We start from the raw sequence: 27177 nt of genomic DNA on the forward strand, positions 1-27177 counted from the left end.
GATTCTGAGTTCTGATTTTATTCTCAGAATTCTGACTTTAAACAAAAATTGTGAGACTCCAACTTTAATCTCAGAATTCTCACCAGACTAAAAATTCTGACTTTATTCTCAAAATTCTGACTTTAAATTCAAATTCTAACATTATTCTCAGAATTCTGACTTAATTCTGAGTTCTGACTTTAACCTCAGAATTCTACATTTAAATTAAAATTCGGAATTTTCTACTTTAATTTCAGAAATCTGACTTTTCAGAATTCAAATTTTCTCAGAATCTGACTTCAGAATTATGATATTAACCTCAGAACTCAAAACCCGTTTTCCTGTGGCATCACTAACATTCTTATAATATTCATTTAGGGTAGTTTTTGCTGTGATATGTGTGGCCTATCCTATAGTAGGCTATATTTAGTAAGATGACTTATTGATTGATTGATTGATTGTTTGATGATTGGTTGATTGACACTTACCGGGCTAGCAGTGTTGCTCTGGTGTTCGTTTTCATCAGCTGACACCGAGCTTTCAGAGCCGGTCTCCATGGATAACGGGGTCATCTCTCTCCTCTCCTCTCCTTTGTGACTTCACCTCACCGGGACAGACACTCACTCAGGTAAATCCGCTGCCATTCAAACAGTGAAGCTGGCGCAGAAACAGTGGGATGATACACCTGAGCAACTTTTGAATGAAATGGATGGAAAATGGTCTTCCCTGGTGCAGCCTGTTCTTGTCTCAGGCCTATAGCCTCTATTGCTGCTTGGTCAGTGTTTAGCTCAGGACTGAAAGTGTTCAGGGAGACATTGCTTTATGCTTTTACAACAGAGGGGGCTTGGCTGCTAGCAGGCTGCTGCTGATGCAACATCAATTAGGCTAACGCTTTCACTTTCGCTTCTATTGACATGCCTGATGCTGCCTGCAAGCGCCCCCGAGTTGTCGGTTGGCTTGCTATGCAGCTGATGCGGTGGGAAATTCCCATTTCCCCAGTTTCCCGAGTTTCCCCTGGAAGTGATGGAAACCGTCTCGGCATTTTGTCCAGACTTGCTTTGAGTAGCTACTGTAGCCTATTTTGGGAGCACTTGTTCTTTTCATCTTATTTAGCCTACATGCATTTTCTTTACTGTAGCCTATTTTGGGAGCAATTATGTTCTTTTCATCTTATTTAGCCTACATGCATTTTCTTTTCTTTTGAATGTGTCCAATTCTAAGCAGAGACCTTCCTGCAAAGCACTTTACAAACCCTGCATAGGCTACATAACGTTTATTATTATTATTATTATTATTGTTATTGTTGTTGTTGTTGTTGTTGTTATTATTGTTATTGTTATTATTGCTTTGGGTTGTGAGCTCATGGGCCACTTGAAGCGGGATGGGCAAAATCGGGTGCGATGCATGCACGGATGATGGGATTCACATGTAGAGCTGCGGGCTTGTCGGGAATTTCTGCCCCGCCCACCCGCTCTGCACGGAAATATGCAGGAAGCGTTGCTGGCTGCTGTGAACCCATTGACAGTAATGAATCAGAACAGACTGAGGACTGTTCAAGGAAGATCCAGGATTCGAAGCGCTGGGGGTGTTTTTACAGAACGGGGGCGGGGCGGGCGGACTCAGGGCATGACGTCACCCCGGTGCTATCTGGAAAGGCAGTTGGCAAATTTGGCAAGATATCAACAACGTCATGTTGGGTAGTAGGCTAATTACATTGTAGTCAGAATTGTCATTCAAGATATCTAACGTCATTCTTCCGAGTTAAATACACATTTCAGATGATCCACAATTCTTCATAGAACAATGACGTCATGCGTATGGGGATTCTCATTACAGATATCTAGTCTACACAGTTGCAGGTATATAATTTAGTCAGATAGTTAATTCTGACTAGTCATAATTCCAGTTAAAGATAGCCTACCATATCTACAACTCAATCAGAGGTAAAACTTAATTTAAGATAGGCTATCAAAGGAAGAAGATAGCCTATGTTGAACTCGGAAGACATAGGAACAATTTAAATATAGCTATCTGCAATATCCATTATAGTTATTAAATGTTAAAACGGCTTGTCATACTAGGCTTGGGATGGTAGAGGAAAGGGTCTGATGATGTTGATAATGAAGATTCGATTCAACTTTATTCCAGACACTTGGGAAGGTCCATAGAGGAAACATAGCACATTACAATACAATACAAAACATAGAAAAATGTAAAAACAACAAACCTTGATATCAAGATTACATAGTCACAATTATAGAGGCTCTTTCGCCAATGTCGCCACATGATAGAGTTGAACCTGGTGTTACTTTTGACAGGATGAATTAAGGCCATGATGATGATGATGATGATGAAGAGGATTCTCACTTCATAGTCTCTTACAGTGGAAGAGATCTGTGAGAGAAGAAGATGGTTAGTGGGATAGTGGCTGCACACCTGGTGAAGCTATAGATCTGTATAATAAGGAATGTGAAACATTATGCGGCTTAGTGACAGCAGAACAGACAAAAATGCTGCCGTAGCTTATTTCTATACCACAAATAAACAGTTCTCCTTTCAACACACAGCTGTTTTGCTGGACTCTGACTTTAAGTGGCATTAATAGCATTATGTCCATAGTCTTTGGAAAGAAAGAAAGAATTAAACGAGGGATTTCTTTCTTTATGGAAGTTTTTGTTTGTTTATGTGCTTGAAATGCTCACAACACAAAACACTGCACTCAGCATGTCTGTCACCTTCCAGTTAAGTTGGTCAGTGTGGCTCAGCATTTTCACTCCACTTAGTTTTAATATGGGGGATATTTGACACTTGACCGCCATGAAAACCAGAATATAAACAACTCACCAAGATCAGCAGCTGGACAAGTTCTATAGCGTTCAGATTTTTACTTCCCATTCATTTAAATTAGGCCACGAAAATAGCCTGAAAACGGACATTTAACATGTTGGCGATAAGATTCAACAACGGATTCCACTGCTGTGATTTTTAGTTGACTGTGGGTACATTTTTATTGATAGAAAAGAACATCAGAGGGATACAATTTAAGAGAGATAGTTCCTGCTTGGGAGACCAGATCCACTTTTATTTTGAAATACTAATTTAACTGAAATAGGCTATTAATTTTAGTGTAAAGCGATAATACAGTAGAAATGCAAAATGACGACAGACTAATGACTGCTTTATTGTCTTAAAAGTGGGATCTGTTGTTGAATCTGATCATGTGTTAAATGTCTGTTGGTGGGCTTTTTTCTGTCTATTTTGACTTATTTCACCCTCCAAGCATTCCTGAAGAATTTCCGCCAAAAAGGGTTCTTAAAAGTTAAAAGTCTAACGAGAACCCTTAATGAACCTTTTCACAAACAAAGGGTTGTTCAGAGGCAAATGGTTCTATGTAGATCCTCAGCTCTCCACTGAGAACCCTTATCTAACCCTGTCTCTTATCTAACCCTGTCCATGAGTTCTAATACCCCTCTCGTCACACCAAGGCTCAACCAGGGTTATTCCCGGGTTGATTCTGTGTTTGAAAGGGTTAACCCAAATCAGTTTGGTGACCCACCTTGAGAGGTCAGATATGGATCAGACAGAGGTTGATTTCAGTGTGAATGGCAGCACCCGGGTTGCTAACAACCGGTTTGGGACAAACACATCTCATTGGTTACGAATGGGGGCACGGCCAGCCAATGTTAACGTCTGTAAAACTTTATCCCCTTTCAGACTCTTCCGGGTATGTGGACAAACAACGGTTACGAAAGGAGCTAGTAAAACTGACAACTAAGATTATATCATTTCCTGTTATAGTTGGCGGGGCTATCTCTTTGGGCGATGATTGGAATAATGTGTACCATCTATGGATCCAGTGCACTGAGGGTAGCCACAGTTCAAAAAGCATCCAATTGTGTCATCAAGGCCCTGTCCGGTTTGAAGTTGAATGAACCGCTGCTGGTATAGAGTCTTTGTCACTTGTCGCACACCAACGCCAAACAAACAGGCAATGCTGCGGTACTCCCCGAGTGTTGCAAACCACCACCTCAAAGCAATGACTAGTACTGTAGGCTATGCATCATGGATCAATTTGTGTAGTTTGTTGTTTGATGTGGGCGCATCAGTTCAAGTACAATGTCAAATGTCGAACGTGACATGCGACGTGTTGTCCGCCCCACACATTTACAGCCTGAGTTAATAGTTATGCATCTCCCATTGACTGATTAGGTGTGAATTGACGAAAGGAGGGTTGAACATAGGTCAAGTAACCCTGGCCCGACCCTAGCCCGACCCTAGTACGGTGGGGTACGGTGGTGCAGTGGTAAGCGCTGTCGCCTCACAGCTCGAAGGTCCTGGGATCGATTCTCACCTGGGACGCTGTGAGCGCTGGAGTTGTGACCCCCCCATATCCTCAGTGCCTACTGCCCAGATGGGCTATCTCGTCGAAAGGGCCTTTCTGTGTGGAGTTTGCACGTTCTCCCCATACCCCCCAGGGGGTTCCTCCGTACATAACCCCCCACTAAAAACATGCAGAAGATCCTCATCCGACCAGTGACGACAACATCTGAAGTTGGTCCAATGATGGTCCAATGAAGGTCCCCGGGCGCTGGAAAGAAATAGCGACCACTGCTCCTGGCCTGCCCCCTGGAGGAAAGGACAAGCCTGGATGGGTCAAATGCAGAGGACATATTTCACCGGCCACCGTCAGCATGAGTGTGTGTAGTGGCCGCATGCATGTGTTGTAGTGTGTTCGTGTGACAATAAAGACGGGCTGCCGTCTGAAATCGTGTTTTTAGTATTGGTCTGAAAGGTGTATAAGAGTGTGCCCACTGCTGCCATAGCTGTGCCATTTGAAATATAACTCCTGTCTTAGTCGTGAGACAAATTTCCAACTTTCAAATGCAACCGGAGTTCTTCTTCTTCTTCTTCTTCTTTTTCCCTGTGTCTGAGCCTGTCTGTCTTGTATTGTCTCGTGTATTGTTTCATAAAAAATGTATATATCTTGGGGGGAAAAACATGAAAAAAAAAAGAGAGACACTGGCTGCCTCCTTCCTCAGCAGCTGCGGGAGCTGCTCTCATGGCCACAGTCCCAGACCAGAGCAGAATATGAATGAATGAATGAATGAATGAATGAATGAATGAATGAATGAATGAATGAATGAATGAATGAATGAATGAAAGTGTTATTTACGTGTCAGGACAAATTACATGACCCATCCCACATGGGATTATCAGACACATCAACATACAGTTATTTCCTGGTATTATTTGAATGAATAATTTATTTTTCCCATTTAACATGCTGGCTCATGCTGTTTCTGTAAAGGAGTCATAAAAATATAAAAACACTTCAGTGGAATGTTAATACTCAAGGGGATTTTTGGAAAAGTAGTGTCTAATCAAAATATTGATTGAAGTCAGTGTCCTGTCAGCAAAATATTGTTTCAGCTTTCCCATTCCCATTAGAAAATACAAATCTGATGGAAGCAGCAGTGTTCCAGGAACACTGTTCCTGTGGTCCTGGGTTTACAATAACATAAGCTAGCGATAAAAATACAACTAAATCACAGTACAATATACTCCTTAAACAACAAAACAGATCATTACTATCATTACAAGGGAATGTATTTACTATTCACAGAGCTTTGCTTTGATAAAGACTGCTTTTTCCACACAGCCATGTCAAAGACCTAAACATTGCAGATGTTAAGGGTGTAATTCCTTCAAAATACACACGGGGGCGCCAAACCCACAAGCGTGCAGCTGTCGCGCTGTCTTGCAGTCTATGGTCACACCCTGTAGATGCTGACTGACCAATCAAACTGCTCCGAAGGTTTGACACACTACGTAGGGCGGGGTTTGCATTGCACTTACTTCCTGGTCAGTAACGTTCAATGTGCTGGTCATCAGGTTGAATACCAAATCTTAAATTAGTAACAAGCTGAACGAATGAAAGAGTAACTGCGGTTGATCGTGACGCCGTTGAGATGGGACTGCTGACAATTTTGAAGAAAATGAAGCTCAAGGAGCGGGAGATGCGACTGTTGATGCTGTATCCTCTTTGTAATAACGTTACAGTCATTTAACGTTATTTGCCCTCATACTAACGTAATAACTTAACCCCCCGTCTGTCAGGAAGCTCTGTAAGCATTCAGTTTACGGGTGGATACTATAATAACCTTAGGGCATTGGTATTCTGTCTGTAAAGTGTTTTGTGTTTTGTGTGATGCTATGCTAACTAGCTAACTTGTAATAAAACTGCGTGTTCTCCACTCCTTAACCCTGTAAACCCAGAGGTCTTGACAACGCGGGGAAGACAACCATTTTAAAGAAATTTAATGGAGAAGACGTCAGCACCATTTCTCCAACACTAGGCTTCAACATCAAAACACTGGAACACAAAGGGTTGGTGGCATCGCAAGAACACACTCATTTGCTCAAGTGTTGCTGACACTGCCTAGGTTTGTTATGGACATCCCTGCCTGCCATCCTCCTCATGTACTTCTCTTTGTTGTTGTTGTTGTTGTTGTTGTTGTTTTTCTCAGGTTCAAATTGAATATTTGGGATGTCGGGGGTCAGAAGTCGCTGCGTTCCTATTGGAGGAACTACTTTGAGAGTACAGATGGGCTGGTGTGGGTGGTGGACAGCGCAGACAGACTCAGACTGGAGGACTGTAGGCAAGAGCTGAGCACACTGCTGCTGGAGGAGGTACACACACACACACACACACACACACACAAGAAGAAAAGTTATTGTATTGAGCTCCATGGTGTGAATGTGTGCAACTGTATGAATTTGACACAGACCTGCTAAGTCTGGCAGCTATGTGTAGATTGGTACAGGAAGTGAAGATGGTGGATGATGAGAGACTGCAGTTAAAACTCACTGCACAGATGATTAATGTGGTTCCAAAAAGAAACTCGACTACATCAGCTATATTGTGTCAATAATAAATAAGTCATTTAAAATGTATGAATATACAGGCATAAACCACTAATTGCTAATTGCTTTTTATAAAAAAAGAAAAAGAAAGAAAGAAAGAAAAAAGTCACACGCCAGTATACCTACCGTAAATTCCGGACTATAAGCCGCACCGGTGTATAAGCCGCACCTGCAAAGTTGACTATTTTTTTCTTATATAAGCCGCACCGGACTATAAGCCGCGGGTGTTTTAATGGTTTATTTTTTATTTTTATTTATTTTTATTTTTTATTGTGTTTTAATGTTTAATTACCATATGTAAGGGTTCATGCACAGAGGGGATTGTTGGGAAAGAGATGGCTGTTTGAGGAAGCTCCCATTTATTAACATTTCAACAAAACAACATAACACAACACCACCTGTGTTGTTTTTTACAGTGCACACAGTGTCATACAGTGTCATACAGTGTGGTGAAAAGAGGGCAAGAGAGGAAATTAAAACTTATTATAGTTATATAGGATTTATAGTTAGAAAGAGTGCTAAAAAAGAGAGATTTTTTTTTTTTTTTTTTTTTTTTTTTTTTTTAAATCCATAGATAAGCCGCACCGTTATATAAGCCGCAGGGGCCAAAAAAGGCCAAAAAACGGGAAAAAAGGTGCGGCTTATAGTCCGGAATTTACGGTACTTTGAATATTATTTGCTTATTGTCACTCAACAAAGTATATCATAGTTACAACATAGTATAGAGTGAATGATCTACTGGGTAACATGGATGATTTTGGTATCTATGTTCTCATCAGTTTGACAATTTGATCAGTCGGGTCAATCCCCCAAAAACATGGTCTATCCCTTGAAGAGTAAACACATGAAACCTGTGTGAACTCTTTGGTTGATGTCTAGAGTAAATTATTTCTGATTGTCATGTGTTGGGAAAACCAAATACTGCTAATGTGTCAAAATAGAGGCGGCATGAAGCAGCCTTTAGCACGGTGTAGTGATTATTTCCACATGTTCTAATCTCTCCCTCCAGAGGTTAGCTGGAGCCACGCTGCTGGTGTTTGCCAACAAACAAGACTTACCAGGAGCGCTGTCTAAAGAGGCCATACGAGAGGTGAGCCGTGTTGCGTGGCATTATTGCCAGCCGCGACGGCAGGGATGTCATTGTTTTCACCACCGTGTGTGCGTGTGTCAAGGCACACAATAAACTGGCTTCGACAGGAAATATCACATAGTTTCTTTTCTCTTGGAAGTATTCCCACTACTTTGATTTTAGAAGACAATCAAATTACTGCTGCCAGGGAGTTATAAAGTAATAAAATCACTTTTAAATGAGTAATGCATGCTTTTTTTAGTAGTGCATAGAACACTGAAAGTGAAACACAAATATACACACACACACACACACACACACACACACACACACACACACACACACACACACAGATGTGTCCCTAGTATATATAATCAGTAATGGATTAACATACTGCAAACATACTGATGCACGATAAATCTGCAATAATATTATCGGTCGATGTTAATCATTTATCTGTTTCATTTATCTGTTATCTGTTTCAGTCCGCTGAGCAAAATAACAGCAATAAAATTGGTTATCGTATCGGCCTAAATTTTCATATTGAGAGGAAACAATGTGGTAAATCTATGATTTATGGGCTTTTCCAAATGTTTTGGAAATACCTTTGTACAAAATTGTATTATCATAGAAACTTGTTTTTATGTAGATCATATCGACAGCGGTAAATATCGGGTTATCTTATCGGCCATAACAGTAATGTTAATATATCGGTTATCGGTCAAAATGTTCATATCGGTGCATCTCTAGAACATACTGGACCCCCAACACAAGACCTAATCAAGTGACCAACCAAGTGAAACGTTTTGCAAATGTGCTTCCAGATGTGCTCTCATGTCTTACCGTGTGTGTGTGTGTGTGTGTGTGTGTGTGTGTGTGTGTGTGTGTGTGTGCGCGCGTGTGTGTGCGTGCGCGCGCGTGTGTGCGTGCGTGTGTGTTCCTCCAGGCACTGGCACTCGATGAGATTAAAAGCCATCACTGGTGCATCATTGGCTGCAGTGCTGTAACAGGAGAGAACCTGCTGGCTGGAGTGGACTGGCTACTAGATGATATCGCTGCAAGGATCTTCACTGCAGACTGAGACACTTGTTTTGTGTGTGCATGAGTGTGTGTGCCCCAACTTGAAGAGAGCATTGCTAATAAAAGCGGTTAAAAAATATTAATGTCTCATTAACAATATAGTGCACCTTGGTTGGAGGTTGTTTGTTAGGCTCTGTTGTGTCAGTAGTCTCATATGAGCCTCAGGACTACCAAAACTACGTTTCTTGTCAGATACTATTTGCAGTCACCATACCTGTCCTGGAGCAGAAGGCAACGCTGCCTATCCATGACCACTGCATGTCACTGGAAGCTTATATTGCCTCATTCTTTGATGTAGATATAAATACAAGGGTGGATCACCAATGACCGTTTATGTAAAACATACTGGAACCTGAATGACACAACCATTGCAGTGACAGGTGACAACTGCCTTGTAAGATCTTGCTCCCGCTTTTATACTTTCTGGCTGGAATCAGACTGTCTGCTGACAAGATGTTTTCTAATAAACCTGTGTCTACACATTGAAGGCAACGGTGTCCAGTCTCGATCTGTCAGTGCAATACCATTGAAATACAGAAAAAAGGCTGAAGCAGTAGACCAGGCAGTTTCCATGATTCCCACGGGTCCTTTAGTTTCATTTTCCCCTGAGTTCCCAAATTTAAACCAGGTCAGTGTGAACAACTTCAACACTAAAGTCCAAATCAACATCCACTTTGAATTGGCAAGAATAATTTCAAAATGGCTTTATTAATTTCCCTAGGTGCATTCCAAGATGGCCGCACGCAAGTCACCCTTGTCTCCTCGTCAGTCTGTCCTGTGACTTTTTGTTTACTCCCGTCAAGTCTGTGATCAATAGAGCTGAATTATTTTTAACAAAGCAGAACTCAAAAAATAGACTTGTTCTTTTTTGAAATGTTTCAGCTCTATAGCCCTGTTTTTATGTTTCCTTTATATGTAATGTATGTTGATTGTAACCTGGCTTGTAATTGCTGCCTTCTTGGCCAGATCACATTCGCAAAAGAGATCTTGTATCAAATGTCTTATCTGGTTAAATAAAGGTTAAAAGATTTTTTTCCCTCCCTGGTGTTGAGGTAGTGTGTAGTGGCTATGCTTTAAGCTGGAACTGTATATTTTCCATTGTACTTTAATCCATGGACTATACTGATCTCTACACCTGATATTGTCCAACTACTCATTCAAAAGGGTATATTGCTATTCGCTACACACCTTTCTTACAATAAATTATCTAAGGGATAGTGAGGTGGTAGTAAGATACCACAAAAAAGGGCAAGGGTGAACATATTAGTGAATGAAACTTTTCTAAATGGTTTTATTGTAGAAAGTTAAAATGTTTTTCCAGTGACACTTGACAAATTCTGTATATACTTCCTATGCTTTATTTGAATTTTCAAACTGAAAGTATACAGTACATGCACGACATGTCATTTAAGGATCATTAAACAATGCGTTATCCTCATAACAAATTTTGTGTGACCAAGTGTTGCAACACAAAGGGTGTCCTGGAAACTGCACTAGCGCCTCCTCTGGTCTGTCGGGGCGGAAGGGAACTGATGGGAATAGCACGTGATGGAGCTTCCATTAGGGTCCTCGAGTTCTGCCCAGAGTCTGAAAAGAGAAACACATATTAATGAGGTGGTGCTTGATACAGATGCAAAAATCCTCAGTCATCGTCAAAGTAAAACTGCTTTTGATCAGAGGGGATACCAATCAGTCATGAATCTTCAGACTGGGGCGGTAAATATTAACTCATCACGTCTAGATTAGCTTTTGAAAGCTTTAATAACTCAAGTTACCTTGTTGTCACCCATGAGCTGCAGACAACCGTTAACCGGATCTGGCTGGACTGGTGATATCTGTAATGAGAAAAGGGGTTTATTTTATTAACCAGGAAAATTATTATTTTATAATTAAGTTTGACTAAGAGTAAGGCTTCAGTCTTGTGATCAGAGGGGATACCAATCAGTCATGAATCTTCAGACTGGGGCGGTAAATATTAACTCATCATGTCTAGATTAGCTTTTGAAAGCTTTAATAACTCAAGTTACCTGTCACCCAGACAACCGTTAACCGGATCTGGCTGGACTGGTGATATCTGTAATGAGAAAAGGGGTTATTTTATTAACCAGGAAAATTATTATTTTATAATTAAGTTTGACTAAGAGTAAGGCTTCAGTCTTGTGATCAGAGGGGATACCAATCAGTCATGAATCTTCAGACTGGGGCGGTAAATATTAACTCATCATGTCTAGATTAGCTTTTGAAAGCTTTAATAACTCAAGTTACCTTGTTGTCACCCAGACAACCGTTAACCGGATCTGGCTGGACTGGTGATATCTGTAATGAGAAAAGGGGTTATTTTATTAACCAGGAAAATTATTTTATAATTAAGTTTGACTAAGAGTAAGGCTTCAGTCTTATGATCAGAGGGGATACCAATCAGTCATGAATCTTCAGACTGGGGCGGTAAATGGAAACTCATCCTATCTACTCAAGACTTTCGATGCCTTCATTGAAGATTGACATATTCCCCATAATGAGATCCAGATTTCCTTCATGTATAAAATCACCAATGTCATTCAGCTACTCACCTGGCTGAGATGGAGCCCAGGAGCCTTGTGGACAGTACAGGTGAAGGTCCACAGGCTGAAAAAGTACGACAGTTTCCCTCATTAGGAACAAAGTCAGCAAATTCCAAAAGCAATGCTTCCAGATACAAGGATTTTCAAGGCCTGTGCGACGCCAATGTTGGCCAGGAATGCGTGTGGGAACAGAATTCTCAACTGTTTTAGTAGTGCAAGATTTCAATTCATCGATGAATTGGATTTTCATTAAATTTTCAATCTCCTTCCAACACAACACCTGCAAGCAGGTTGCCAGAACATGCGCACAGTCAAAAACCATGCAGTTGTTACATTTTAGGCACCAATTACTTTTTTAAGTGCCCCCCCAAATTTTGTAAATGCCCCATGTTTTAGACAGTGGGGGGGGGAGGTTGCCCCCAAAACATTTTTTAAGTTTCCTACACTGGTTTCTGGGTTGAGATCAGAGGGGTAGGATTCAGTCATCCCCTTACAACTAGTTATCCCTCTCCATCAGGGTTCCAGCAGGTCACTTTACACCTGTATGTCAGGGTCCTCAGTGCCATACTGGGCCAACAGGAGGGGAGACCCAACTGGAGGGGCATTGGGCGTGTACGAACCCGACTGTGACCAAAGGACTCAGTTGCATCATTTCCACAATCCCAGAAACACAAAGAAGTTAATGAGACGAAAGATACTCACACGTTTGATTACATCTGCAACAGTCCCAAGAGTAGCTTCTGGTTCAGGTAGCCGATGAAAGGCACAGCTGAAACCAAAACAAGGTTACAATGAGTGAAGAGTGTTCCAATCAAGGTGGGAGTTGTGATGGTGATGCAATTTTTACCCTGGTGTGGCTTCCCTCCAATCATACTGCCTTTTTACCACCAGAGGGCCGTTTAAGCGCTACTTTTTAATGCCATGCGTTACAACCGCTCACTAGTTTAGTTACATGGAAGCAGTGCAGAGAATGGCCAGTTTACCAATGGACACTGCAGGCAAGGAAAAACAATTAATCCTTTTGAAATTAACACCTACTGTCATATGAGTGATATGTAGTCAGTATCACATAATCATTTAGCAACTCAACATGGAACCTCTGAATGTGCAAAAATAATGGGGTTCCCATGTGGGGCCAATGACACTGCTGTGACAGCCTTACCAAGAGTCAAGTTTCAGTCTTGTGATCAGAGGGGATACCAATCAGTCATGAATCTTCAGACTGGGGCGGTAAATTGGAACTCATCACATCAGCTCAAGACTTTTATTTGATACAGTAATATGAAAACTGCATGGGCGTGAATCTATATATAACTCCCCTGTTTAGAAGGGACAAATCATGGTACCATTTCCTGCATCAAAGCCCTCACTCATCAGAAAACATGTATTTTTTTGTACATCATCGCTTAAGCATAAGGTACATGGTCAAGACACCAACCTTCAGTCTTGAATGTCAAGATTTTGTGGGGGTGGGTCAATCTGGACATCAGCATCTTGCTCCCTCAGTGAATGAGCAGATTGAAGGTCACCTAAGATCTGAAGAGTGAAAGTGCGATCAGATGCCTGTTCCACTGGTATTTGAGGAAGTTATAGAAATGTTCTAGAATGAGATCAGCAACCATCATTTTCAGTTATACATCCAGGCAACCGGCAGTCCAAACCATCCCTCCAGCGTCCCCATCAGGGAGCCGGTGATCACCTTACACCTGAGGGTTCAATCCAGGGTTCTCAGTGTCAAGCGGGCCAACAGGGGGCACTGACGGGAGGTGGTCTGGCAATCCGAACCCGGATAGGAACACAACTGGCCTGCGTGTATCTTAACATCATCTCCCCATTCCACAATTTTTAATCCCAACATGGTGGTTGAGGTTCAAGCTGCCTACCTTGGACAATCTCCCACCCAAAGGGATTGTGTTGACTGCGACAACCAGTTAATTCCTAAGGGCGACACACAAAAAAGCAGGAGTCAGGCTGGAAGCGGTTGCGGCAGGTGTTCTTTGATTATGCTAAATGAGAAAATTATGAGAAACTGTTTTCTATGATCAGAGGGTACCAGTCAGTCACAAAATATCAGACTGGGGCGGTAAAAGGAACTCATCACTTCATATACTCCCGTCTGCTAAAGATATCATTTTTTTTATCATTAACATTTTTTATTTAATATTAAAAGGTGAAAAAACATGACAAACCCCTACACTTCCACACAACATACCAACTTACAAATACGTACATCACCACATAACATTTGGGGGTACAGTACATTAATTTCCCTGATCTATAGAGTGAGAACGCATATTTCGGACAACGAGGGAAAAAACAAAAGCGACAGGCTCGGGGGGGATTTAATACCAACCATGGATTGCCCACGTTTCCTGATCTTCCAGGAGATGGCGGCAATCTAGAAAACAGAAAGAACCAAACTTAGCCTCCAGCTTACTAGTCACATTTAACAGTGTTCTCCATCCAACCATTTTCTGTCACATCCATGTTAGTTCCCATTCAGACTGTTGGTAACCCCAACGGGTCTTCCCCTTATTGCCAAGGCAACGCCAGTGGGTCCACCTTTTCAGGTTCTGGCGTTGACGCAGGGCGTAAGACACGTGCGGGTGTCATCATAAGGAAATGGGTGACATTTGTAGTAAAGCAACTGATTAATGTGTGTGAGCGCTTTCTCTTTACTCAGTTTATTATCTAAAAAAAAGGTTAAATTAAAGACAAATGTTTCAGTCTGAATGTACGGTTTGACCACACCACATTACTGATCGAGGTTAAATGTGGTAAAATTTAACTTTGTAGATACCTTAGTTGGAGAGTAGATATCTGCACCACACTGAAAGCCACAAACCTTTAAACAGACAAACCACTGTTAGTCTCGGTACAGAGTCAAGGTTAACACTAGGTGGAGACAACCATCACTGAAGTCAGATATTCCATTTTCTCAACAGCTATTCAGACGAACGAGATTCCAAATTTCTCTCATCATTTTCAGATTATGGTCTGGTATGAATGAAGACTGATCGAGGTTAAATGTGGTAAAATTTAACTTTGTAGATACCTTAGTTGGAGAGTAGATCTCTGCACCACACTGAAAGCCACGAACCTTTAAACAGACAAACCACTGTTAGTCTCAGTACAGAGTCAAGGTTAACACTAGGTGGAGACGACCATCACTGAGGTCAGATATTCCATTTTCTCAACAGCTATTCAGACGAACGAGATTCCAAATTTGTCTCATCATTTTCAGATTATGGTCTGGTATGAATGAACACTGGAGGTACAGAGGTCATATTTACCTTCCATCACGTTGGCTGCAGCCATCTTGGACAATCTGTTAAACAAAACAAAGCTCATTTTAAGAATGCTTAACAAATCCTACTTGTTTAGCTCCCAACTTATTTCGTGAAGTGCATCATTTTGTCAAAACTTCTTCGCTAACTTGTCAATGTTCTCATTTCAGCAAAATTAAGGATGAAACAGTATTGAGGTTACATGTATGCTATGCAGTTGCTCAGATGTTCGTGTCGTTTCACATCGGTTCAAAGTGAGCTAAGTTCATCATCATTGGAACTGCATTATGGTGAACGGATCCATGAGATAAGGTCAGATGACGCACTAAACTTCCTTTAAATGGATTGTGTCTGAAGGTAGTCGTACCGCTTCCTAGGTAAACGGCTCATCTGGACTCCTCTCTAGTCTCTCCCTCCATGGTAAAGGTATTCCCTGTATAACTGGTTATCCGTCGTTGAAAAGGCCTTACCATCAGAATAGACTAGCCGCCCTGCTGCCCACACGTTTAAGCGTCCTCTCGGGCTCCTGCAAAAGAAATTGACACTAAATGACGAGTGCCAATGATAGGAGGCAGGTTGACTATGAAGGCTCATGTTTGATCAGGGCTTTGGTGACAAACTGCCATGTGACAATAGTCGTCCAGAAATACAATGGGTCTTACCCCATTTCATCCTCTCAAACAAGTCATGAGAAATGCCTCTCCCATAGTTTCAGTATGGCGGACAATCATGGCCATTCTCTTCTCCCCCCATATGTCACTTATAATTTGAGATGGTTTTGCGCCATCTTCTGCTGACCACTGTGCTGCATACTTGCACTAAGTAAAGTTCCTCGTTCAATATCCAATTACTCACTACAGCTATCAAAATCACTCTGAAGTCATTTCTTGTTTCTGTCAACACTAGAGGGAATCCATGGAATGATGCTGCTGAGGGAGGCATCTTTCCACATTGCTATTAAAAAAATTGCAATATTGTGACCATTTGTCTTGCACCACAGGAAAGGCATTTCTAAGAGGGATCACAAGCCCACACAGACTTACATGTCTCACAGCAGTCTGCAGCCTTCATCCTCCATCATAAAGAGCCATCTACCAAAAGAAGAAATCGGTAGGTAAGTGCCATGTTTAGACAGTAATAATTAATACACGTTACAGAGGGTGGTCAGATTGAAGGTTGGCATCACTGGAATCAGGCATATGCTTGTCATTGAAATTAATCATCATGTTTAGCCCCAAAATGTGACCCGACTCTTGGAATAAATGGTTTTACTCACTTTTGTGTCACAGCTGGTTTCAGCAGATCCATGAGCACATTGAGCAGGCAGCGTAAGCCAACCTGCAGCATAAAATCACTGGTTAGCCATGAACCGAAAGGTGAAGCTGGGTATAAGCTCTTTGTGAGCTAGCTTTTGGCGGGCTTGTCAGATTGAAGGTTAGCATCACTGTAGTCAGGCATATGCTTGTCTTATTTGAAGATCATCATTTGGAACCCTTGTGGCATTTCACAATGTTTTATCTTAACGCCAACTCACCAGTCAGGGTCTGTCTTCCATCTTTGACCAGGCCATAGCTGCAAAAAAAATAAATAGTAACGTTTAGTTAACTCTGCAGCATCTTCTTCCTTCATCAAAGTGAGCAAGTGGACTGTTCTCAATTTTTGTCCAACTGATGTCACAGCACTGATGTCACAATGTCTATGACATCATCAGTGATGTCATCAGTGACATCATTGACCAAAATCATATGACATCACTGATGATGTCATAAGCATTGTGACATTGATGCAATTGTGTGCTTTACATGCCAATAGAGCAGACTAGCCACAGTGGCTAGGCCGATACCATAGTACTGGTAAAATACACTTATGTCCAAGAAGCCCTTGAATGCAACTCAGAATCTGGTAAAGAGGTTTCTTCAAGGCTGATTCAGTAAGAGAGAGTTCAGTATCATCATTGTAGCATTGAGCTCCTGGAGTAGCTATCAAGCCAAATTAACAGTATAATAGATTATAAATTAAAATGGAAAGAAAATTCATGAAACTGAGTCATTAGGATTTTCAACATGAAATTACCTCAAAGTAGAGAACAATGTATCCCCATGTTACCCCCACACCTAAAAAAGGGAATGAGATTAGCACATTAGTTTTTTGCACAACCAGCAACATGGCTGATCAAACAGATTATACACACGATGCTACTCAGCAAATGCGAGGGTATCCATCAATATTTGTCAATTCAGACAGAGAGTTCAAGTTGCATATCATCATGGTAGCATGACACACCCAATTGGATGGCAAGTAATGTTAGCATTGAAGAATGCAGCATCAGATGCATTTTAAATTGACCGCATGGCTGGTTAAATTACCTTGGCATGAGGTGGTTTCTCGACCTTTCTTCGCCACATCTAGAGGAGGGGGAAACAGACATGAGTTTAGCATGCAGACTCCGAGAAATGCCTTCCTCTGACCAGCCACGAACACGTGACTAGAGCAGACGGCTGCTCCCAGCAACGTGTTCGGGACACCACAAAACGCATTAAAACCAAATTCAACGCGACGTTTTGAAAGCGTCTAACATCAGAATATTAATGTACAATCACAGTCATTCAGAACAGGTCTGTGAAAGTTATCATCATAGAGAGACGCTGCAAGTATCACGAGTGGCGGCCATTTCCAAATGGTGGAAGATACCGGTATCTTCAGTTTTGTTATTTATTATATATTTTTTCCGACATATAACAAACGCACAAATTAGAACTAGCATCGCCGTGAATGTAGGCATTGCGTTCCTGACTAAATATCTAGGTTTAACTGGTAGATGGATATGGATTGTAGTTTCTAGTCCGTGCTGCGCTGCAGAGAACGCCATCAGTCTCAAAGACTATGCGCAGTGGAATACAAACAAACCTCCATTACAGATGTATGGTTAACAACAAACGCAACATTTAACAAATATCTCTTCTTGTCTATAATAACAGTAAAGTTTACAAAGGCCCGCCATAATGTTGAGTAGGCTACTACAGCGCGCGTGGGATCTTACCTCAGCCAGGAGAGAGAAGGAAGTGGGAGAGGAAGCCGCTCCAACTGCCTTTTATCTCCTCCGGCCTCCATGCGCCTCCCACCCCACGCATGTATTTCACCCCCCCCCCCCCCCCCCTCCCGGTTTCACCCCACCGACAACTATAACATTAACAATAAACTAACATTAGATTTTTTTTTATCACAATTTGACGTTGAATCTATTTGATAGATAACTGGGGGGAAATATTCCCATTAAGGACAAATTTCAGAAAAGTCGTCTGGGATTCTTGTATTACGTCATTTCCGTGAAGATCACCCCTTCCCCTTCACATCCACAAGATGTCAGTAGAGATACCAGAAATGGCATAAGGGACGTCTGCCCCGAGTAAGTTAAATATTCGTCTATGGGCTAATATCATGCTGATTGATTTAGTTAGTGATTACTGATTAGCAAATAATCTTCTACAGAGCAAATAAAAGTAAGTTATTTATTTTCTAGAAAGGGGATCGCTACATACAGCCTACCACTTGCAATAACCACACAAAGCACACAAAATATTTTTTATGAAACAATATTTAGGGGTTGGAATCAGATGATATTAAAATTTAATCTCACGATTATCCTGTCCAAAATAATAATGATTAATGATATTATCTGGCCCGGGGGGCCAGAACCGGCCCATCAAAGGGTCCAATCCGGCCCACAGGATGACTTTGCAAAGTGTAAAAATTACACTGCGATATTTTGCATTGCAATATTTTATATAGACCATTCACAGCTCACATTGCTATAACATCATCTTACATAGACCAATCACAGCTCTATGACATCACTAATGAGACCATAAATCACTGATATACAGTTAGATAGCCGGCCACCACTTGATTGTGGAGGGTCACAGATACATCATCATTGATGTCATAAAGCACTGATGATGTTATACACCTTATTATGCTAATGAGGTCATAGACATAATCAGTGATGTCACAATGCCTCAGGGTAATGCCATTGGAACATCATACTTACATCATAGACATTGTGACATCACTGATGGCTCCAGTGACGTCACTGATGACATCACTTCTTCTGTGGTGTTTTATGGTAGTTGGCATCCTTTATGTTGCATTATGGCCTCCTTCTGGATTTATCCATCCACTGTTCCCTTCACCCTGATGACATCACATTGTGTCATCATCAGTGATGTCATAAAGGTGAGGCTATATAAGTGATGGGAGTATAAGTAGGACTAGTACTACACTACTTGACTGTGAGCGTGAGTCAGCAATGCCCAAAAGGAAAGGACCGGCACTCTCCAATCCCAAAGCCAAGTGCAAGAAATTGGATCAAGCCAGGGAAACTCCGGAGGAGTCAGCTGAGTGTCATGAAGACGATCGGCAGCGAAAGATGCGAGCGGGGTCACTGGAGCCGCATAAGGCTGAGCGCTGTGAAGACGATCTGCAGCAATGGCCATCGACAGCAACCATGGCCACGGGAGGTGAATCCAAAAATGATGATCTATCCACTGCAATTCTGAAACGGAAGAACAGGCCTAACAGACTGATTGTTGATGAATCCATCAATGAAGACAATAGCGTGGTCTCCCTCTCTCAGACCAAGATGGATGAGCTGCAGCTCTTCCGTGGAGACACAGTGCTGATGAAAGGAAAGAAGAGGAGGGAGACTGTGTGCGTTGTGCTCTCTGATGAAACCTGTTCTGATGAGAAGGTCCGCATGAACAGGGTCGTCCGCAACAACCTGAGGATCCGATTGGGGGACGTCATCAGCATTCAGCCATGCCCTGATGTGAAGTATGGAAAGAGGATCCATGTTCTCCCAATAACTGACACAGTAGAAGGAATTACTGGAAACCTGTTTGAGGTCTTCCTGAAGTCATACTTTCTAGAGGCTTACAGGCCAATCCGCAAAGGTGATATTTTCCTGGTCAGGGGAGAAATGCATGCTGTGGAGTTCAAGGTGGTGGAGACTGATCCCTCTCCCTACTGCTTCGTTGCTCCTGATACGGTCATCCACTATGAGGGAGAGCCCATCAGGAGAGAGCATGAGGAGGAGTCCCTGAATGAGGTCGGCTATGATGACATAGGAGGAGTGAGAAAGCAGCTAGCTCAGATTAAAGAGATGGTGGAGCTGCCTCTCAGACACCCTGCACTGTTCAATGCCATTGGAGTCAAGCCCCCACGTGGGATCCTGCTGTATGGACCCCCTGGAACAGGAAAGACCTTGATTGCCAGAGCCGTGGCGAATGAAACTGGAGCCTTCTTCTTCCTTATCAATGGCCCTGAGATCATGAGTAAGTTGGCAGGAGAGAGTGAGAGCAACTTGAGAAAGGCCTTTGGGGAAGCAGAGAAGAATGCTCCTGCCATCATCTTCATTGATGAGCTTGACGCTATCGCTCCCAAGAGAGAGAAGACTCATGGAGAGGTGGAGAAGCGCATCGTGTCTCAGCTCCTGACTCTCATGGATGGCCTAAAACAGAGAGCTCATGTCATCGTTATGGCGGCCACCAACAGACCCAACAGCATTGACCCAGCTCTGAGGAGATTTGGGCGTTTTGATAGGGAAATGGACATTGCCATTCCCGACGACACTGGCAGATTGGAGATACTCCAGATTCACACCAAGAACATGAAGCTGACTGATGATGTTGACCTGGAACAGGTGGCCAATGAGACCCATGGGCATGTGGGTGCTGATCTGGCTGCTCTGTGCTCTGAGGCCGCCCTGCAGGCCATCAGAAAGAAGATGCACCTGATCGACCTTGAGGATGATACGATTGACACTGAAGTCATGAAGTCCCTGGCTGTCACTATGGATGACTTCAAGTGGGCCCTGAGCCAGAGCAACCCATCAGCTCTGAGGGAGACTATGGTTGAGGTTCCCAACATCACCTGGGAGGACATCGGAGGTCTGGATGGTGTCAAGAGGGAGCTGCAGGAGTTGGTGCAGTATCCAGTGGAGCACCCAGACAAGTTCCTGAAGTTTGGCATGACCCCATCCAAGGGTGTGCTGTTCTATGGTCCCCCTGGCTGTGGTAAAACCCTGCTGGCCAAGGCCATTGCCAACGAGTGCCAGGCCAACTTCATCTCCATCAAAGGACCTGAGCTGCTCACTATGTGGTTCGGAGAGTCTGAGGCCAACGTCAGAGAGATCTTTGACAAGGCTCGTCAGGTAGCCCCATGCGTTCTCTTCTTTGATGAGCTGGATTCCATAGCCAAGGCCCGTGGTGGCAATGTGGGAGACGGCGGTGGAGCAGCTGACCGTGTCATCAACCAAATCCTGACCGAGATGGACGGAATGTCCAACAAGAAGAACGTCTTCATCATCGGAGCCACAAACAGACCAGACATCATTGACCCTGCCATCCTGAGACCCGGCCGTCTGGACCAGCTCATCTACATCCCCCTGCCCGACGAGAAGAGCAGGATCAACATCCTCAAGGCCAATCTCCACAAGAGCCCAATCAGCAAGGATGTGGACTTGGACTTCCTGGCTAAGATGACCAATGGTTTCTCTGGAGCTGATCTCACAGAGATCTGCCAGCGGGCGTGTAAACTGGCCATCAGAGAGAGCATCGAGAATGAGATCGGCAGAGAGAGGGAGAGGCAGACCAACCCATTGGCTGTAGAGGTGGAGGAGGATGACCCTGTGCCTGAGATCAGGAAGGACCACTTTGAAGAGGCCATGCGATTTGCTCGTCGCTCCGTCAGCGACAACGACATCTGCAAATATGAGATGTTTGCCCAGAGACTGCAGCAGAGCCGTGGTTTCGGCTGCTTCAAGTTTCCCACCAGTGCTACAGGGAACAGCGGGCCAGGCCAAGGCACAGGGGGAACTGGCAGTGGCCCAGTTTTCAAAGAAGACAATGATGAGGACCTTTATGGATAAACATACACTGCCTTACAGTGGTCAGACTCAGTACTGCAATCACACCTGTACAAAGTCTCACCAGATTCCACATTTGTAGGACTTTGTACTTCTTTCATGTGTTCCTTATTTGTACGATTTCCGTCAGGTGGAGAAAGCATGTAGCCGCTTGGTTTGCTCTGGTTTAGATGTGGGTTGGGGCAATGGGTTATTTGAAATGGAAGGTGATTGGTTGATGCAGATGGGTGGGAGGGTTCTAGGCAGTTTATGACATGACGGGCCCCTGGGCCTGGGTGCATAAAGGCCCCCCCCTCACAGCGCACATATGCCCAATTAAGGTCAGAATTATAACTAAGACATACGGGCGTCCGGGTAGCGTAGCGGTAGATTCCTTGCCTACCAACGCGAGGCGCGCATGCAGGTTCGCATCCTCGTGTTACCTCGGCTTGGTCGGGCATCCATACAGGCACGATTGGCTGGTGTCCGCGGGAGGGAAGCTGGATTGAGGATATATGTCCTGGTCCCTGCACTAACGCGTCCTCTGGTCGGTCTGGGTGCCTGTTCGGGGGGAAAGGAACTGGTGGGAATAGCATGATCCTCTACCGGTGAAGGTCCCGCTGTCGGGTGAAAAGAAGCGGCCTGCAACTGCGCATGTCTCGGAGGCTGCATGGTGCTAGTCTCGACTCCCCAGATCGGCAGAGGGTGAAGCAGCGACCAGGGCAGCAGTAGTGAAAAATTGGCCAAGTACAATTGGGGGAAAATGGGGGGATCAGAAAAACAAAAACAAATTTGGAATCAGAAAAAGATAAAAAAAAAAAAAAGACATACATTCACCTGCATCTCAACAGGATTTACAGAACAGCCACCTGAACACTCAAAGCTAACAACACAATAACAAATAAATACATTCGGCTATATTTCAATACAGGGTCAAAAATTAACTTATTTGTCCACCAGCCTAGTGAATAGTAAGTAGACTAGTGAATGTTCAAATTTGACCAATCTATTGAGATTACCATTGTTGTTTTTCTGGCTGGTGAGTGAAGCAAATCTACCAGCCACTTGCATATTTTACCAGCATTTGACCGGTGGCTGGTGCTAATTTTGTGCCCTGTCTCAATAACACAGGATTTACAGCGCAGGTACACTCATTTAAAGCCAAAAGCACAATAACCCTAATTGTCCATAAACATATTGAACATTTTGTCAAAAAATAAATGGTTGGGGCCCTAAGGGATCATTTCATCCCCCTGTGAAGAGGCTCTGGGTTATGGGCCCCTGATGGCTTTTAACATATAGTTTCTAACAATATATGTACTATATGTAATATATACACATTTAATGGTATGTTCATGGTGTAAAATGGCTTCTTAGCCACTTAAAGATAACAGGAGGCTAAGATTTTCATCATTTACTTTCAGGTAGGGTTGTCAAAAGTATCGATAGTATCGAAAAGTATCAATACTGAAAATTGTAATCGGATACAATACTCATTTGCAACAGGTATCAATAGTATCGATAAGTAGCAATACAAAAAAATTGAAACTGATATAATACTCATTTGTAACAGTTTTGATACCATCAGTGCTTTCTTTTAATGAAAAATCACAGATTTTTCCCTCCCTATCATTGGTGGGTATCTGTTGCTTCAACAAGCTAAACGTGTTCTGATGGCTAGAGCAGGGTTCATCTGCTGTCTAAGTTAAAAGTTTTATCAGGCCTAGATTATAGAGAAGTGTGCAGACGCACACTTCCTGTCTAACTTTATTTTTATGCCTCTTGATGTGTAACCCGTTTAATGATAACCCGTGATAAAATTCCTGACGGTAAGTGGACCGTTTCAAATGTTCATTATCATTACACCGTACTACATACCGTGCCGTCTTACCGTGATTCCAACGCTTTGAAAAACAGTCAATTTGTCCATCAACCAAAGTTAGCAACAGACTCCAAAACACAGGCTTGGTGAAATGATTTCAGTGAGTATATCAGTACATTTAGAAATTTTAGAGCATATTTTAACAACTAGAAATCTCGCACGTTACGAGCGCTCCTCCTCTGGAGCTTGCCCGCTGCGCGGGCTTGCTTAGGCAGCTCAGCCACTGCATGGCCTCGCCTGCTCTACTGGCATTGCACAATTTCGCATCACTGATGACGTCTCTCACTGATGACATCATCGAGTGCTCGAGTGACATGACTGATGTCATAGACATTGTGACATCATCAGTGACATCATTACTGACCAAAATCATCACAAATCTCACGGACCAAAAATGTGACCAAAATCATGGACCAAAAACATGACCAAATCGCAGACAGACAGAAAGACGCCACTTTGTCGATTTTATGTGTGTGAAAGATACTGTGATAAATATAATACTGATATGCATGAGAATTTCGGTCACTATAATCTTGATATGAAATTTTCATAGCGTTTCATCTCTAGCTGCATCTAACCTCGTTTTTGTAAAGCAGCTGGCACACATGCATGAATACCCACAAATCGAGCGCCCATAGTCATCACACTGACATTTGAGGCACATCTGCTCATATTTATACTGAGATTATTGTACTAAACATCAACAGAAACAACAACACAACCAGTGTTGAATAACTTATCTTTATTCTCATGAAAGTGCTTTTCTAGTAGCCTACAAATACAGGCTTTGATCGGGATACAAAATGATTCTCAAAAAATTTACAAAATTAGGGCAGTTTTCTTCTCCCACCTGCTTAGTCTACTCTTCAACAGTGAGCAGTACACTTCAGAAGTAGACAACGCAAAGACATAATGGAGAATAGGAAATGATAACTTCTTCATTATAGTTCAGTCATTGATCAATTGCCAAATCTCTTGAACCATCACATTTGGTCTTCATGTCCCTAGTTGCATGTCGATAACATACGTTTTACTTTCATTCTTGAGTTCTACTTTGACCTTTCCATACTGTAGTTGCAGGTTATGGTGCTGTCTTCTGCAAGAGTAAAACAAACATGATGTGACTTTGCGGGTAACAATCAAAAGACACTGGTCCTGTTGGCGCATCACTTGTGATGCTAAAGCATGGCTGGAAGACACATGCACACACACACATTCTGTCCCTTCAGGTTAGGTAACCTTCATCAGGAACACAACGAGACGGTTGAACTTTACTCTGAGGAAGTCTACCAGTGATATAAGCTGTAGTACCCGATAGCTTTGTTTGTTTGTAAGTGTGCGTACGTGTGCAAACCTAATATTACAAATGTGTGTGTGCGGGTCGATCACAATACTGACAGTGTCTGCATACCATTTGTATGTGTGTATGTATGTGTGTGCGCGTGTGTGTGTGTGTGTGTGTGTGTGTGCGTGTGTCCTAGACCCTTCTCATTGGCCATGATGACTTCTTACTGATTAGCTGCCAGAAAGCAATACATGGCAATGATTAAGGTAAAGAACATGTGAAGAAGGCCACAACACAAGCCCACTAACCACTCAATCAATCAATCAATCATTGCTATTTCCCCCATTCCGTTTGGTTACACATCAACAACACAGCGGGTTCATAGTGCCAAACCCAAGGGAACAGAGATGCACAGTACAGCGCTTCATAGTGGATGCTATGTCAATGGATGGATGGTAAGACGGAGCTCCTACACTAACGACTAAAATATAAAATCAACAACAATCACTGTCTACGAGCAGGAGCTTCACTGGAAGGGAGCTGAACCTAATCACTTGAAGACTGCCCTCCTCCATCCAAGCCAGTCCCATAGACTTCAATGTAAAGCCAACAGCTCCAGCAGTCCCACTGAACACCTATGGCCTGTGTGCAAACAGCACAGTGTGTGCAGTGAACATACTGTGGCAACACAGTAAACATATATTAAGTAACCATATAGTAATTAAGACTTACCAAACAACATAATTAATGTATCTAAGGCCTACTGCATGACACATCATACACTGTCTGCATACTAGGGCTGGGCAATATATTGATATTATATATCGATATTGTGATATGAGACTAGATATCGTCTTGGATTTTGGATATCGTGATATTGTGATATGGCATAAGTGTTGTCTTTTCCTGGTTTTAAAGGCTGCATTATAGTAAAGTGAGGTAATCTTCTGAACTTACAAGACTGTTCTAGCTGTTCTATTATTTGCCTTTACCCACTTAGTCATTATATCCACATTAATGATTATTTATCAAAAATCTCACTGTGTAAATATTGGTAGCCCTTTACATTAGAGCTCGGTAACAACATGGTAATAGGATAATAGCGTGATGATAATAATAAGGTAATACCATGTAATTACCAAATAATATCCAGGTAATAGCTTGGTATTAACAATGGGTATTTCTGGGTAATTAGACTGAAATAGCCTAACAGGACCAGAAACAAAGGTAATAATGGGGACATTTAATTTCATGGTAATATTAGATTAAAGCAAACATCTAGAGACATAGGGATGACCTGGAAACACTTCTCAGCTGGCAATAGCGGCCCGCCAGTGTTAATACCAAGCTACAGTATTACCTGGTTACCAAATTATTACTTCTTTATCCATCACACACCATTATCACCAAGAGTCATCCCCACAATATTGTCACAATATCGATATTGAGGTATTTATATGTCAATGGGTACTTGGCAAGAAAAATATTGCCATATCGTCCAGCCCTACCACATAGTAGTGTTTGTGAAGTGATGCATCATGAGGGCAAACACTGCACAGCCATGCTAAGGTCTGATTTACATCATGTATATTAAAAACGATATTATTAAGAAGGGTTTTTGCGGTTCCCGGACGGTGTCACTCTTCAGTTCTACTTGAACTCGGTTAGAGCGGTGTTGTGCTGATGCTTGCTGTTTGATGAAGGTGAGGGCGATGAAGGTGAAGATGAGGTGACGGGCATGAGTGTGACACTGTAGAGGTTGGTGATGAAAGCCTCCCAGCCGCGGCGAAACGCTCTGTCCAATGCCTGATGGGAACGAGAGGACACAGGTCAGCCTTCTACATCAGAAACATATCAATGTGTTTGACCTGGAAATGATCGATAAACATCATTAGAAAATGATCAATACATATGATCAGATTCGGGTTAGGATTTCATTCCCCATTCCTTCTTCCATAGTCGTTCTGTTCTGGGTTCATTTTCTATTCTATCAGTGCTATTGATTAAAACAGTTGGAGAGATTTTAAGTGGCTGACATGTCAGCTCTGTAGGCCTGCTCCATGGCGGTTGCTATAGTTAACAGGTATGCCAGTCACATCTTTACAGTGTCCATATTTACAACAAACACTTCTTAACTCTAGGGTGGTTCTCAATGTGAGGTCCAGGGACCACCAGGGGTCCTTGAGGGGGTCCTCAGTAAATTGATGAA

At 42.6% G+C, this 27177-nt stretch overlaps 1 protein-coding gene, 1 long non-coding RNA gene and 1 pseudogene across 5 annotated transcripts; 2 read left to right on the plus strand and 1 right to left on the minus strand.

Moving 5' to 3' along the window:
* Positions 1–5850: 5850 nt before the first annotated feature.
* arl2 (ADP-ribosylation factor-like 2) lies at positions 5851–10055 on the plus strand. The gene is made up of 5 exons (XM_083640542.1): positions 5851–6013; positions 6256–6366; positions 6507–6669; positions 7913–7993; positions 8919–10055. Exons 1-5 carry the CDS (start codon positions 5949–5951, stop codon positions 9051–9053), a joined length of 555 nt encoding a protein of 184 aa, XP_083496668.1. The 5' UTR covers positions 5851–5948; the 3' UTR covers positions 9054–10055.
* Positions 10056–10364: 309 nt separating this feature from the next.
* On the minus strand, positions 10365–17307 carry LOC310780014. Of its 3 annotated transcripts, XR_014552892.1 has the most exons (18): positions 17267–17307; positions 16974–17014; positions 16435–16472; positions 16177–16238; positions 15944–15991; positions 15371–15426; positions 14907–14941; positions 14669–14713; positions 14414–14458; positions 13967–14011; positions 13497–13551; positions 13052–13149; positions 12316–12382; positions 11623–11677; positions 11318–11368; positions 11080–11126; positions 10828–10887; positions 10367–10639 (listed from the first exon to the last, which is right to left on the minus strand). It is a non-coding gene; the product is annotated as an uncharacterized lncRNA (long non-coding RNA). The 3 variants fall into 3 exon arrangements; XR_014552890.1 differs by lacking the exon at positions 14414–14458 and having other exon boundaries at positions 10365–10639; XR_014552891.1 differs by lacking the exon at positions 11080–11126.
* A 2097-nt stretch (positions 17308–19404) lies between these two features.
* Positions 19405–21825, plus strand: LOC310780004 (transitional endoplasmic reticulum ATPase pseudogene; annotated as a pseudogene). Its single transcript has one exon. The product of its transcript is annotated as a transitional endoplasmic reticulum ATPase pseudogene (transcript).
* Positions 21826–27177: the final 5352 nt, after the last annotated feature.

Source organism: Poromitra crassiceps (assembly GCF_964638095.1).
Source record: "Poromitra crassiceps genome assembly, chromosome: 7".
NCBI classification, from domain to species: domain Eukaryota; kingdom Metazoa; phylum Chordata; class Actinopteri; order Beryciformes; family Melamphaidae; genus Poromitra; species Poromitra crassiceps.